The sequence below is a fragment of the Narcine bancroftii genome, chromosome 3 (assembly GCF_036971445.1).
Source record: "Narcine bancroftii isolate sNarBan1 chromosome 3, sNarBan1.hap1, whole genome shotgun sequence".
Classification (NCBI taxonomy): domain Eukaryota; kingdom Metazoa; phylum Chordata; class Chondrichthyes; order Torpediniformes; family Narcinidae; genus Narcine; species Narcine bancroftii.
In genome coordinates, this window is record NC_091471.1 from 185,133,976 (window position 1) to 185,147,481 (window position 13,506).

The 13,506-nt window shown below is 44.0% G+C and overlaps 1 protein-coding gene across 6 annotated transcripts in view; it reads left to right on the forward strand.

Moving 5' to 3' along the window:
• wdfy3 (WD repeat and FYVE domain containing 3) overlaps nucleotides 1-13,506 on the forward strand; it is a 444,121-nt gene that overhangs the window by 369,717 nt on the left and 60,898 nt on the right. For all 6 annotated transcript variants that reach the window (XM_069926060.1, XM_069926059.1, XM_069926063.1 and 3 more), the window contains one exon: nucleotides 962-1,042. In XM_069926060.1, the coding sequence (XP_069782161.1) occupies nucleotides 962-1,042 (81 nt within the window). The remainder of the gene's footprint in view (nucleotides 1-961; nucleotides 1,043-13,506) is intronic.

Sequence of the window (13,506 nt, forward strand, 5' to 3'; positions counted from 1 at the left end):
AAATATTCGAACAAGTATGGGAGCCTTACATTAAATACAATAGCGAAAACCTACCGGGAACAAACATTACCTAAGTTGATGGAAGGAGAAGAGAAGAAAAGAATGGACTCAGTAGAATTTCTGGTGTATTTTTGTTGAATGACAACATTGTCTAACTGAATTAATGCAACCTAGATTGTATAACTAAAATGGATGAGAGGGGGGGGGGATGGGGGGGTGGCTTGGGAGGAGGGAGGGGGGAGGGAGAAAAAGTCACTGTAAATGTGTGGAAAAGAAAAAGTGTATATCATGGCTATTGTGATTTATGGTGTGAAAAAAAAAAAAAAAAAAAAAAAAAAAAAAAAAAAAAAAAAAAAAAAAAATAATAAAGTTTAATTCTGACCCAAAAAAAATGCTGGCCACTGCCAATCACCGACACTTCCTCACTGAGCTGGGAGCCTGAAGGTCCAGCTCCTGCCCAGGAGCTTGAGGTCCCCGCTGCCACTGGGAGCCCAAGGTTCGCTGCTGTCACCGCCACCGCCAGGGGCCCGAGGTCCCAGTCAGTTCGACTCCATAAAATTTTCAGATAAATGAGGATTTTGGATATCCTTGTTTATCCAAAAAAATTTCAAAAATTTCGGGTAACGGCAGACTTGGGAGAATCTGGTTTTGGATAATAGGCGTTGTACTGTATCATGCAATAAAAATACATTTAAAGTATTTCAAAAAATTAGCATGTGGTTCAAGAACTTAGTCTTTGATTGCCTATTGTAAAAATAAACAGTGTTTCTACATAATTTATTTCCATGTTTGCGACAAATGTCGTAAATTACTTCTGGCGATATTTTACTTTAATTTTCTTAACCTGTATCCCTACTAATACCTGACTATAACATTTTTCATTGAAAAATAAGAATTCTTTGAGACTTGTCCATGTGTGAAAAGTATCATTACAATTTACTGAAGAATGTTTGTATTGCAGGTTTTTAGGTGTGGTTCCCTCTTTGATTGACAGTTCTGAGTCTGTTTCTGGCCAGCGACCCAACACAAGTGTAGAACAAGGGTAAGTGCAGCATGCTGAAATGCCTGGAGGCTCCTTCAAAGAGGTTGTGCTTTAAATTAATGATATGACAATAATTTCTTTGTACTTTCAACATAATTTTTCTGATTATTCAAAGGATTTGGGCATTGCAAGCAAAGTTTTCAATGTCTGAATAATGGTTTCCCTTTAAAAAGGTGGTGAAAAACTATCTGGAGACACATGAAAGATTGCAGATGCTGGAATCTGGAGTAATATTCAATCTGCTGAAGGGTTCCAGCCTGCAACATTGGCAATTTTTTTTTCTCCCATTTATGCTGCTTGACCCTCTGAGTTCCTCCAGCAGATTGATTGTTGCTTTAAATGTATCTTCCTCTATTATGGTCTTCAATAAATATTTATTTATTGATTTTTATCAGCTAATGTAGAAATTTTAGAATCACCATTGGAGGAAGACTGTTCTTTAACATTGCCAGCTTTATCATTATTTATTAGAGCTGACATCGAGAAATGTCTTGGATCCTTCAGATAACTTCCTCATTGGATTACTGTGGGCAGTCTTGCGTACGATGTTGCAGCCATTACAATAAATGCAGTACAACCTTATCAGGATGGTAACACATTTTCAGTGCTGTAATTTTTACCTCAATACTCAAAAACAGTTCTGCAATCCTCTAAACACTATGAAAAGTCGGGACTTTATTGTGCTGTGAGAAGGCATTTTATAAAACTTCGAAACTGAGTAAGCTCGGCCCAAAGCAGAGATTGAAGAAACACCCAATGAAAATAATCTTAATTACTGAAGGGACAGAGAATAAACAATATGATTTTATGTTTTTATTTTACTACTTAATATACCAGTTTTAGGCAACTGTAATTACAAAAAGTTGTCTTTCTGAGTGGTAGGTTGAACCTAATTGATAACAATCTTTTTGTCTGCACAGATACTACCTGATCTGCTGCAGCTTGTCTCTTCCCAATTCCAGCATCTGCAATGTCTGCGTCATTCTTGTTCCTGCCACCTCTATCCACCAACACCTCTATCAGCACAAATACCACCTATTCTTTGTTTGGAAACGTTTCTTCCAAGATTACTTTTAAACCTTCTCCCTCTCACCATAAATCTATGCCCTTAGGTTTAAGACAACCCTACTATAGGAATCAGACCCTGGTGAACTGTCTTATCAATGCCTCCCATAATTTTATATACTTCTATCATTTTTCCTCTCAGCCTTTTTGCTTCCATGGAAATTAGACGCATCTAATCTTTCTTTAAAACTGGAAGCCTTACAATCCAGGCCTTATTCTTGTGAACCTTTTCTGCACCATCCCTGGTGTAATCACAATTCCTGTAGGATGATGAGCAGAACCATGGAGCATAATACTCCATATTGCTCCAAGCACTATCTACCAACTGTAACATGCATACTACTCCATATTAGTCCAAGCACTATCTACCAACTGTCTTTCTTTGGCTTCGCGGACGAAGATTTATGGAGGGGGTAAAAAGTCCACGTCAGCTGCAGGCTCGTTTGTGGCTGACAAGTCCGATGCGGGACAGGCAGACACGGTTGCAGCGGCTGCAGGGGAAAATTGGTTGGTTGGGGTTGGGTGTTGGGTTTTCCTCCTTTGCCTTTTGTCAGTGAGGTGGGCTCTGCGGTCTTCTTCAAAGGAGGTTGCTGCCCGCCGAACTGTGAGGCACCAAGATGCACGGTTTGAGGCGATATCAGCCCACTGGCGGTGGTCAATGTGGCAGGCACCAAGAGATTTCTTTAGGCAGTCCTTGTACCTTTTCTTTGGTGCACCTCGGTCACGTAGCCAGTGGAGAGCTCGCCATATAACACGATCTTGGGAAGGCGATGGTCCTCCATTCTGGAGACGTGACCCATCCAGCGCAGCTGGATCTTCAGCAGCGTGGACTCGATGCTGTCGACCTCTGCCATCTCGAGTACTTTGACGTTAGGGATGAAAGCGCTCCAATGGATGTTGAGGATGGAGCGGAGACAACGCTGGTGGAAGCGTTCTAGGAGCCGTAGGTGATGCCGGTAGAGGACCCATGATTCAGAGCCGAACAGGAGTGTGGGTATGACAACGGCTCTGTATACGCTTATCTTTGTGAGGTTTTCCAGTTGGTTGTTTTTCCAGACTCTTTTGTGTAGTCTTCCAAAGGCGCTATTTGCCTTGGTGAGTCTGTTGTCTATCTCATTGTCGATCCTTGCATCTGATGAAATGGTGCAGCCGAGATAGGTAAACTGGTTGACAGTTTTGAGTTTTGTGTGCCCAATGGAGATGTGGGGGGGCTGGTAGTCAAGGTGGGTAGCTGGCTGATGGAGGACCTCAGTTTTCTTCAGGCTGACTTCCAGGCCAAATATTTTGGCAGTTTCCGCAAAGCAGGACGTCAAGCGCTGAAGAGCTGGCTCTGAATGGGCAACTAAAGCGGCATCGTCTGCAAAGAGTAGTTCACGGACAAGTTTCTCTTGTGTCTTGGTGGGAGCTTGCAGGCGCCTCAGATTGAAGAGACTGCCATCCGTGCGGTACCGGATGTAAACAGCGTCTTCATTGTTGAGGTCTTTCATGGCTTGGTTCAGCATCATGCTGAAGAAGATTGAAAAGAGGGTTGGTGCGAGAACACAGCCTTGCTTCACTCCATTGTTAATGGAGAAGGGTTCAGAGAGCTCATTGCTGTATCTGACCCAACCTTGTTGGTTTTCGTGCAGTTGGATTATCATGTTGAGGAACTTTGGGGGGCATCCGATGCGCTCTAGTATTTGCCAAAGCCCTTTCCTGCTCACGGTGTCGAAGGCTTTGGTGAGGTCAACAAAGGTGATGTAGAGTCCTTTGTTTTGTTCTCTGCACTTTTCTTGGAGCTGTCTGAGGGCAAAGACCATGTCAGTAGTTCCTCTGTTTGCGCGAAAGCCGCACTGTGATTCTGGGAGAATATTCTCGGCGACGCTAGGTATTATTCTATTTAGTAGAATCCTAGCGAAGATTTTGCCTGCAATGGAGAGCACCGTGATTCCCCTGTAGTTTGAGCAGTCTGATTTCTCGCCTTTGTTTTTGTACAGGGTGATGATGGTGGCATCACGAAGGTCCTGAGGCAGTTTTCCTTGGTCCCAACAAAGCTTGAAAAACTCATGCAGTTTGGCATGCAGAGTTTTGCCGCCAGCCTTCCAGACCTCTGGTGGTATTCCATCCATACCTGCTGCTTTGCCACTTTTCAGTTTTGGTCCAAGCACTATCTGCCAACTGTAACATGATATTCCAACACTGATAATTAGGGACTTAGACCAGCCATTTTCAACATGCCCCCACCCCCCCCACCCAGGGCCATGGCACATTTAAGAAGGGCTACGGCTGATATCATAAAAAGAATTGTTTTTGATGTAGTCAGTATGAGAGAAGTATGGAAAAAAAACAGCTAAACTTGACTGTTTCATAGGGAAAGGGCCCAAAAACTTTGAGCAGAGTCAAAGCCAAAAAAAATGTTGAGACTGGCAGCCCGAGATGATACATCACATGCTTGCTTTCACAAGCATGTCTACCTAAGCTGCCACTTCCTTGAAATTAACTTTTTACTCCATGGCATCTCTGTTCAATAGCTGTCCTTGCCATTCACTGTGCATGGCCTCTCCTGGTTTAACTTCTCAAAATGCATCATGTCTCAGTAAAATTCCATTTGTCATTCCTTTGCTTCCTTTTTCAACAGATCCTTGTCTGTTGTAACCTAAGATAACCTTCTTCATAAACAACTATACTGTGGCGACCAATGCAGTTGGTGTACATGTGAACCGGCTCTGATTGTAATGCACTCATGGTCAGAGCAGCAGCCTGCAACAAAGATGGCACTGGGCATCTTCCCTTTTCCCCAAAGGAAAGAGCCCACAATGCGCAAAATCTGAATAGCTGCCAGTCCACGACGCAACTTCCGGTTCCCAACAACGGGAACAGGTTGCGTCTTTAAAAAGCCTCAGCGAAGCAAGTAAATCAGCAAACTTTGCAATGAACCTGTCGACTGCCAGACTCGTTTTCACTCCATTAGCGTGAATGCTACATTGGTGACTCCAACGGTCCAAAAGATACTTTGGACCCGTCATTGTGGATGCAGCAACAGTGAACCCTGTTGCGTTAAAATTACCTATTACCTACCTTCTGGATGCTGTGACCCCGTACTTGGTTCAGCCAAGCGGAGGAACGGTTCCAGATCAGGCAAATAACATTGGATTTCACGAATTATTTCCATGTGGTGAGCTCTTTGAATCAGGAAACCTCTGCCTAGGTAGATGACTTCATCCATGCCCCATCAGAGGAAGGCAACTATGCAGTGCTGAAATCGCTACTCCTCAGTACCTTTGGACTCATTAGGCGTGAAAGAGCAGCCAGACTGATGCACCTAGATGGCCTGGGAGACAAACCCCGTCAGCTCTAATGGACGAAATGCTGGCACTGGCAGAGGGACACAAGCCCTGCCTCATGTTCATACAGGCATTTCTCAGACAACTGCCCGAAGACATCTAGCTGAATCTTGCAGATGCAGACTTTAGCAAGAGGGAGAATGAAGCTGCCATTGGCCAGTTAACCAGAATGGGGACACCGCAACAAGCCAAGCCCAGTGGGACACAGAAGCACCACAACCCCGATGGAAAACGGAGGACACAGAGGACCAATGGTGTTTCTATCATCAGAAATGGGGGACAGAAGTGCGCCGCTGCCAACCACCCTGTGCATTTCAGGGAAATGCCAGCAGCTGGCCATCCAGACACCCTGCTGCACGTGTTGGACAAAAGGTCCGGATGCCACTTCATCATGGACACCGGGACAGAAATCAGAGTCATCCTACCCACCGTACTAGAGGCAAGGACCAGACAACATGGATCCACCTTGAGAACCGCAAACAACAGCTCCATATGGACCTACGCCCATCGGAGGTCCAACTACAACTTGGCACCAACGCATTTAAATGGGACTTCATGTTGGCCGTGGTTGTCAAACCACTCCTGGGGGCAGATTTCCTCAGGGCCCACAGTTTGGGTCTGGTAGTTCTGAAGGACAGGAGGGTGGTCCATGCCAAAACCTTCCAAATGTTCCCTCTCAGGGAAGCCAGACTACTTGCACCGCATCTGGACTCTGTCATATTGTCCTGCAGCAAGTGCAGCAGATCCTTGCCGAATTTATATCAGTGCTCAAACCCTAGTTCACCTTGACCATGCCGAAGCATAGAGTGTGGCACCACATCACCTCCCAGGGGCTACCCCTGCAGTTAAGGGAAGGGCATTGAGGTACGCAGAGGAACAGAGAGATCTTGGAGTTATGGTACAGAGTTCATTGAAGGTGATTCCCATGTAGACAGGGTGGTTAAGAAGGCATAAGATAGGCTGGCCTTCATAATTCATAGTATAGGAGCTGGGAAGTGATACTGCGACTGTTTAAGGCATTGGTGAGGCCAGGTTTGGAGTATTGTGTTCAGTTCTGGTCTCCAAATTATAGAAAGGATATAGATAAGGTGGAGAGGGTGCAGAGAAGATTTACAAGGATGTTGCCTGGCTTACAACATCTAGAGTACAGAGAAAGATTAAGGAGACTGGGACTTTATTCATTGGAACATAGATGGTTGAGAGGGGATTTGATAGAGGTATTTAAAATTATGAAGGGAATAGACTAGACGTGAGTAGACTCTTTCCCCCAATGGCAGGGGAGGTTGGAACAAGAGGGCATGAGTTAAGGGTAAGGGGGCAAAACTTAGGAGAAAAGCTAGAGGATGCTTCTTCACTCAGAGAGTGCTGGCAGAATGGAATGAGGAGATAGTTGAGGCAGGATCCTTTCTGTCATTTAAGAGAAAGTTGGATGTGTACATGGATATGAGGGGGTTGGAGGGTTAGAGGTGGAGAGTGGTGGGGGGGGGGGAAACTAGTGGAGTTGTTCAAGTGAACCGGCACAGACTCGAAGGGCCAATATGGCCTGTTTCCGCGCTGTAAACGGTTATATGGTCTCCAGTAAAGACAACATCATATCAGACACTATCCAGGACAACCATCCAAACATTGTCACAGGGGATCAACTACTCAAAACTAGCAGAGGCGTAATGAGGAGACACACAGCTACATGACCGCAGTCTCAGGACTGCAGCTGTATGATGTATCCATGGGTCCAGATGAACAGACTCTCCTTTGCGACATAGCCACTGGCCATCCCCACCCCATCATCCCAGCAGCCTGGAGATGATGTGTGTTCCACTCATTGCATGGCCTTGTGCACCCCTCAATCCGAGCCACAGTCCGCATAGTATCCAGTTGGTTAATGTTGCATAGCCTCAAAAAACAGGTCAGCGATTGTGCGAGAAAATGCAGTGTCAGACAGCCAAGGTCCAGAGGCACACCAAAACCACCCCCACAGCAGTTCCAACCCACAACCCGCAGATTCGATCACATCTATGTCGATATTGTAGGGCCACTGCTGATATCACAGGGAGCACGGTACCTCCTCACCATGGTGGACCATTTTACCAGATGGTCAGAGGCAGTTACCCTCAAATACACTACCACTGAATCCTGCACCAGGGCCCTAGTTGCAACTTGGTTAACACATTTTGGCATCCCAGCCCACCTCACATCAGACAGAGGGCTCCTTTCATGTTGAGCCTGCATCACACTACAGCCTATCACCCACAATCAAACGCCCTCATGGAGCTCTTCCATAGGCACCTGAAATCAGCTCTGATGGCCAGGCTGAAAGGCCCAAATTGGGTGGATGAGCTTCCCTGGATCCTATTTGGGATATGCACAGCGCCCATAGAAGACCTGCAAGCTTCTTCAATCGAATTGGTCTGCGGAAGCTCCCCCCGGCAGACCCCAGTGAATTCCTACCCACCCTGAGAGGGCAAGAGACAGACAAGGCGGCAGCCCTGAGCAAGCTCTGCGAGAGACTGGGTAATCTGGCACGCATCCCGACCTCCCAACACGGGCAAGCACCAACCTCTTTTCCTAGAGACTTAAAGGACTACAAGTATATTTTTTGTCAGGAGGGGTGTGCACCAGTCACCGCTGTGATGGCCTTACAAACCTTAACCCTAACCATTTAGAGTAGCCAAAAACAATGTGTCTAAGTTTGTGCTGGACATTGGGGGTAAAGAGGAGGTGTTCACTATTGATCGATTGAAGCCAGCACATGTGGATTTGGAAAGGCTGGTTAAAGTGCCAGAACCCAGGCATTGAGGCAAGTCGCCCAAAAAAAGAAAGTTTAAACCTTGGGTTTTGGGGGCAAGATCACCAGTTCTGGTGTTGGGGGGGGGGGGGGTTGTGTGGCAATTAATGCAGTTGGTGTACAGGCAAACCAGCTCCGATTGTAATGTGTGTACGGTCAGAGCAGCCTGCAACAAAGATGGCGCTGGGCATCTTCCCCTTTCCCCAAAGGAAAGAGCCTGCCCATGCGAAATCTGAATAGCTGCCAGTCAGTGATGCAACTTCCAGTTCCCAACGGCGTGAACAGGTTGCATCTTTAAAAAGCCTCGGCGAACCAATTAATAAATCAGCGAGCTTTGCAACGAACTTGTTGACTGCCAGTCTTATTATTCGCTCTGTAGCACGAACGCTACAATACCACAAAGTTTGGTGTTATTTGTAATCTTACGAATCATACCATTTACATAGTCATCCAAATCATTAACATAGATGACAAATTATAGACACAGTACCAATCCCTATGGCCTCCTATCTGAAAAACAACCTCCACAATCACCAAGAAAATTTTCTATCCAATTAATTAGCTCACCCTCGATCCCATGAGTGAACTGCCTTCCAAACATTTTCATGTAAGTGCTGTGCAATCTTTGTCCAGACTCATTTCTTGTCCCCATTTTCAAACACCATTTAGTAAGTCTTAGTTAATTAGAAGAGTGGATCTAGCTATTCTGAAATGGAAAGGAATTAGAAAATCTGATAAGCAGCCATGTAAAGGATCGAGAAGAAACTAGAAGTTTTCCTTTGTCAATGTAGACAGCATGTTCCAAAATGTTGTATTACATTATAATAAGGGGATTAAATATTGCAAAGACCAAAACCATTTTCTTAAGTCCCCACCATCAACACCATTCCAAAGTTATTTTAATTTTATATTTAGACATACTGCACAGTAACATGCCTTTCTGGTCCACAAGCCCATTCCACCCAATTATACCGAATTGACCTACAACCACATACATTTTGAAGGGTGGGAGGAAGTCAGAGCACCTGGAGGAAACCCACGCAGACATGGGTGAATTTGTAAAGTCCTTACAGACAGCGCCAGATTTGAACCCGGAGTGCTTACACTCAAATGGTGTTATGCTAACCATGCAGTCCTAAACTCGGTCATTTGTCAATGATTCTATTGCATAATTTTTTTTTTCACAGATCTTTAGATCACACATTTCAGCTATTTCTTCTGCTTTAGTTATTTTGTCCAATTCCACTCTGACTCAGCTCATTTGCTGTTGAAGCATTCATCCACATCTTTGTTTCCTCATATTTGGTATTCCAACATCCTCCTGGCTATCTTTCCTTGTTTTAAACTTGAAATCACCAAAACAGAACTGTTCATGCTCTAACTCGCATTGACTCCTTTTTCCATCATGCCTTTGCTCACTGATCTACATTTATTCATACTTTCAGCACTTGCATTTTTGTTTTCATTCCATCCATGGCACCTTCCTAAGTCCCAGCTTTGCAATCCTCAAATTGGTCTGCTGTCCTCCTTTGTATTTCTGTATTTGATCACTCTAAGATTAGCAATAATTATATCAGTTAGTTGTTCATGAATTCCCTCCCTAAATCTATTTTGCTGCCATTACTCTGATTCTTCCTTTAACTGGCTTAGCTTTTAATCATTTGTCCAAATAATTCATGCTGAGCCTGTGGCAGTTTTTTCTTTTAAACATCATTTTTTGAAGTACCTGGAGATCTTTTGCTCCATTGAAGATTGTTGTAACTGTGTCCAAAATATTTGGGCTGCATAGGTAGCTGAGGAATCTAACTCCCACTTGAGTTTACTCAGAGAATTAACGACACACCACACCCAAACTCTCTTTACCTCTTTTACCAAAAATTGAGTGAGCTATTTATAGAAATTTGTGCAAGCTTGACTTCAGGGCACAAAACAGTCTTGTGAGCCATTCATTTGATTGATGACTTCAGCGGTAACACCGACTCCTGGCGACTGTGGGTCACTCTGATTAGAGTGTCCTAGCACTTCCCCCTTTTGAGCTGTTTTATTCATACGAGTGGAGACTTTGGTCCACTTGGAAGAGCTTTACTTGTTTGCAAACTCTTTGTGAAGTTCGTACATGTTCCCGTGGTGCAGCTGGTAAAATCTCATTTTCCTGTGAAGGTTACTGGTTTCTGCAGTTCAAATGTCTCCAATAGAGCATCCAAGCAGAGTTGCTCAGGTGTCAGTGAGGTTACAACTGGTGGCATGTCTAGTCCATCTGTCCGGTCCAACCTGGACATGATAGAGAACCTCCCCGATCTTCTTCAGGATTCTCCCCAGCTGCCACTCATCTGACTTAACCCTGCAATCTTGCACCAGTACACGTTGTCCATCCCAAAACATTCTTTGTTTTGATCCATGCCAGCAATTGAACTGTCTTTCCATATCCAAATCTCTGCATCCAGGTTTTGACTTTATTGGGAAAATAATGTCAAATGGTTCTCTAATTTTCCTACCAAAGATGTTTTTAGCAGGCAAAGTGTTACCAGGAGTTTGTGGGTTTGGAGTGATGCTGTTATTTAACAAGAATGTCTGCAGGGATCTCCTCCATTGGACTCTTCCCCTTGGCTTTGTGTAGACCCTGTTTAAATGTATCCACTAACTGTTCTGGCTGAAAAATTGGACTGTGCTTGATATGGAGGCGAGTGAATATGAATGATGCCATATTGTTTGCAGAATCAATTGAAGTCGGCTACTGTGAATTGTGTCCCCTTGTCTGAAACTAATGTTGCAGGAGCACCAAAACATAATTGTAGTCGATGCAGTTGGTTGGGTTACCATGATGATCTCCAGCCATTTGGAGTATGCATCCACTATGATTAGATAGTACTCCCTATTAATTGGTCCTGCATAGTCTTTATGAAGACTATTCTATGGCCTGTTTGGTTGTAGCCAGGAATGTAAATTCGTCTTGATAGGGAATTTCACAGCCGAGGCACATGGATAAATGACTGTGTAAGTTGTTCAATCTGGTTATTCATCAGAGATGTCCCTTATGAAAATGTTTTATGATTGCAGAGGTTTCGGTATCACAATCCTTTCTGCAAACAAAATACAGCCATTGGAGATTGTTAATGATTCTCTGACTGAATTTCCATTCTTGGACAAGTTTTTGGCCACCCTGCACAATGATAACGCATTATCTCTTGAAGAATGTCATCTTTGCTCATTGCAAGTCTGACTCTGCTGTAACCTGCAGTGAGTTAATAACATCTTTGAATACCTGGTTGACCGAGAGTTTTGTGACAAGAATATTTTCTGGCTCTGTTTCCTGTTCACTAATGAGTCGTGACAATGCATCAGCTTGTCCAATTCTTGTAGTTGTCAGGTATTTCATTTTAAAATTATACCCAAGAAGCATGGTTGCCCATCTTTGCAGTCAGTTTGCCTTGTAAATTGGAATTCTTTTCTTTGAACCAAACACTGCTAATAGTGGCTTGTGATCTGTCAGAAGAGTGAATTGCCATCCATAGAGCATTTATGGAATTTCTTCAACACAAAAACAATTGATAGAGCCTCCTTTTCAATTTGCCCATAATTATGCTCTGCGGTGGTTAGACAGTGTGCTGTGTGTGCTATGGCCTTTTGATTCCCATCTGGGAAGATGTGTGAAATGACTGCACCCACCCAGACTATGATGCACATGAAGATATGACAGTCTCCAAGTTTGGATCGTAGTGCATCAAAAGAAGGTTCAAATTTAGCATTGTCTTAACTCGATTAAACAACTCTTGACGTTCTGAAGTCCAATTTCATTTGCTGCCCTTAGTAAGGAGTTTGTTGAGTGGATCATAGAGTTTATGCATCTCCGGCAGAAATGAACTTTAATGACTAATAAGGCCCAAGAATGAATGTAGCGTGATCACATCTGTGGGTGCAGGAATGCACCTGATAGCATCAATATTTTGTGGATCTGGGCACTGTCCATGTTCGTCAATGATAAAACCCAGATATTTCACTGACTTTATGAAAAATATGCATTTTTCTGGACTCACTCGAAAACCATAGTCTCTGATGCGAGTCAAAATGCACTCAAGACAATCAAACAATTCTTGAGCATGTGCTCCCATGACCAGGATATCATCTAGGTGCACTGCAACTCCCAGAACACCATTCAGTATTTTGTCAATGATCTGTTTAAAGATAGCTGGAGCAGTCTTCACTCCGAATGGTAGACAGGTTTATTTGAACGGTCTACGGTGCATGTTGAAAGTGAGCAATTCTCTGAATTTGGCATCAAATTCCACCTGTCGATACACCTCTGCTAAGTCGATCTTCGCAAACCATTTCCCACCATTCAGCGTCACGAAAAGGTCATCATGCAGTAGCAGTGGGTATTGATGGGTGTCCAATGCTGCATTCAGACCTGTTGAAAAATCAGCACACAGACGTATGGGTCTATTTGATTACTTCACCACCACGATAGGTGCAGCCCATGATGAGTAGTTGACTGGTTCAATTACTCCTTTCTGTTGCAGCTGTTTCAATTCTTGCTCCACTTCTTGCAGTGCTGCATATGGGTCAGGTCGTTTTGCCCAAAAGTCAGTTTCACATTTGGCAGAAGACAGAATTTTGCCTTCATTTTAGTGCACCTTCCGAGGCCTTCAGAAAATACCATTGCATGGCGTTGCTTTAACTGTACCAGCAACTCTTGTGCTGTATTTGCCACTGTTGGGGTATGTGCCACTTTCAGCTTTTGACAAATATCATTAAATGAACAGACCAGTAGGTTTAACCTTTCGATTTAATCGAGACCCATGAGATTAATGTTATGACATTTTACCAGATAACATGATCCAATTCCTTCTGCCCCATTTAAGCTGATGGAATAGTCAATTTTGCCTAGTAATTGCAGTTTGCCCACAGAAGTGTTCTGTGCCATGTTTTCGGTTGTAGTTATCTCTGGCTGACCAATCTATATGCACATTTTCTTTGATATTAGGGTAATGTCAGACCCTGTATCAATTTTAAGCCTTACTGGGATGCCATAAATGGGCACTTTCACATACTTCCTGCATTTGGCGTTTGCCACTTTGAAAGTCGCTTTGATCGGTTTCACTTTTGTGTGTGTGAAGCTAACTTATCAGGTGTTTTCCATCTGCCAGTTTGACAGTATTCTGCTTTATGTCCCCAATGCATGCATTTACAGCAGTGCTGCCGTCAGTATGGGCAGTCACGAGTGTAGTGCCACTCATTACAGTTCCAACAGGCGCTAGGAGGTTTGGCTGGGTGGGTCCCACTTTGGTCTAGTG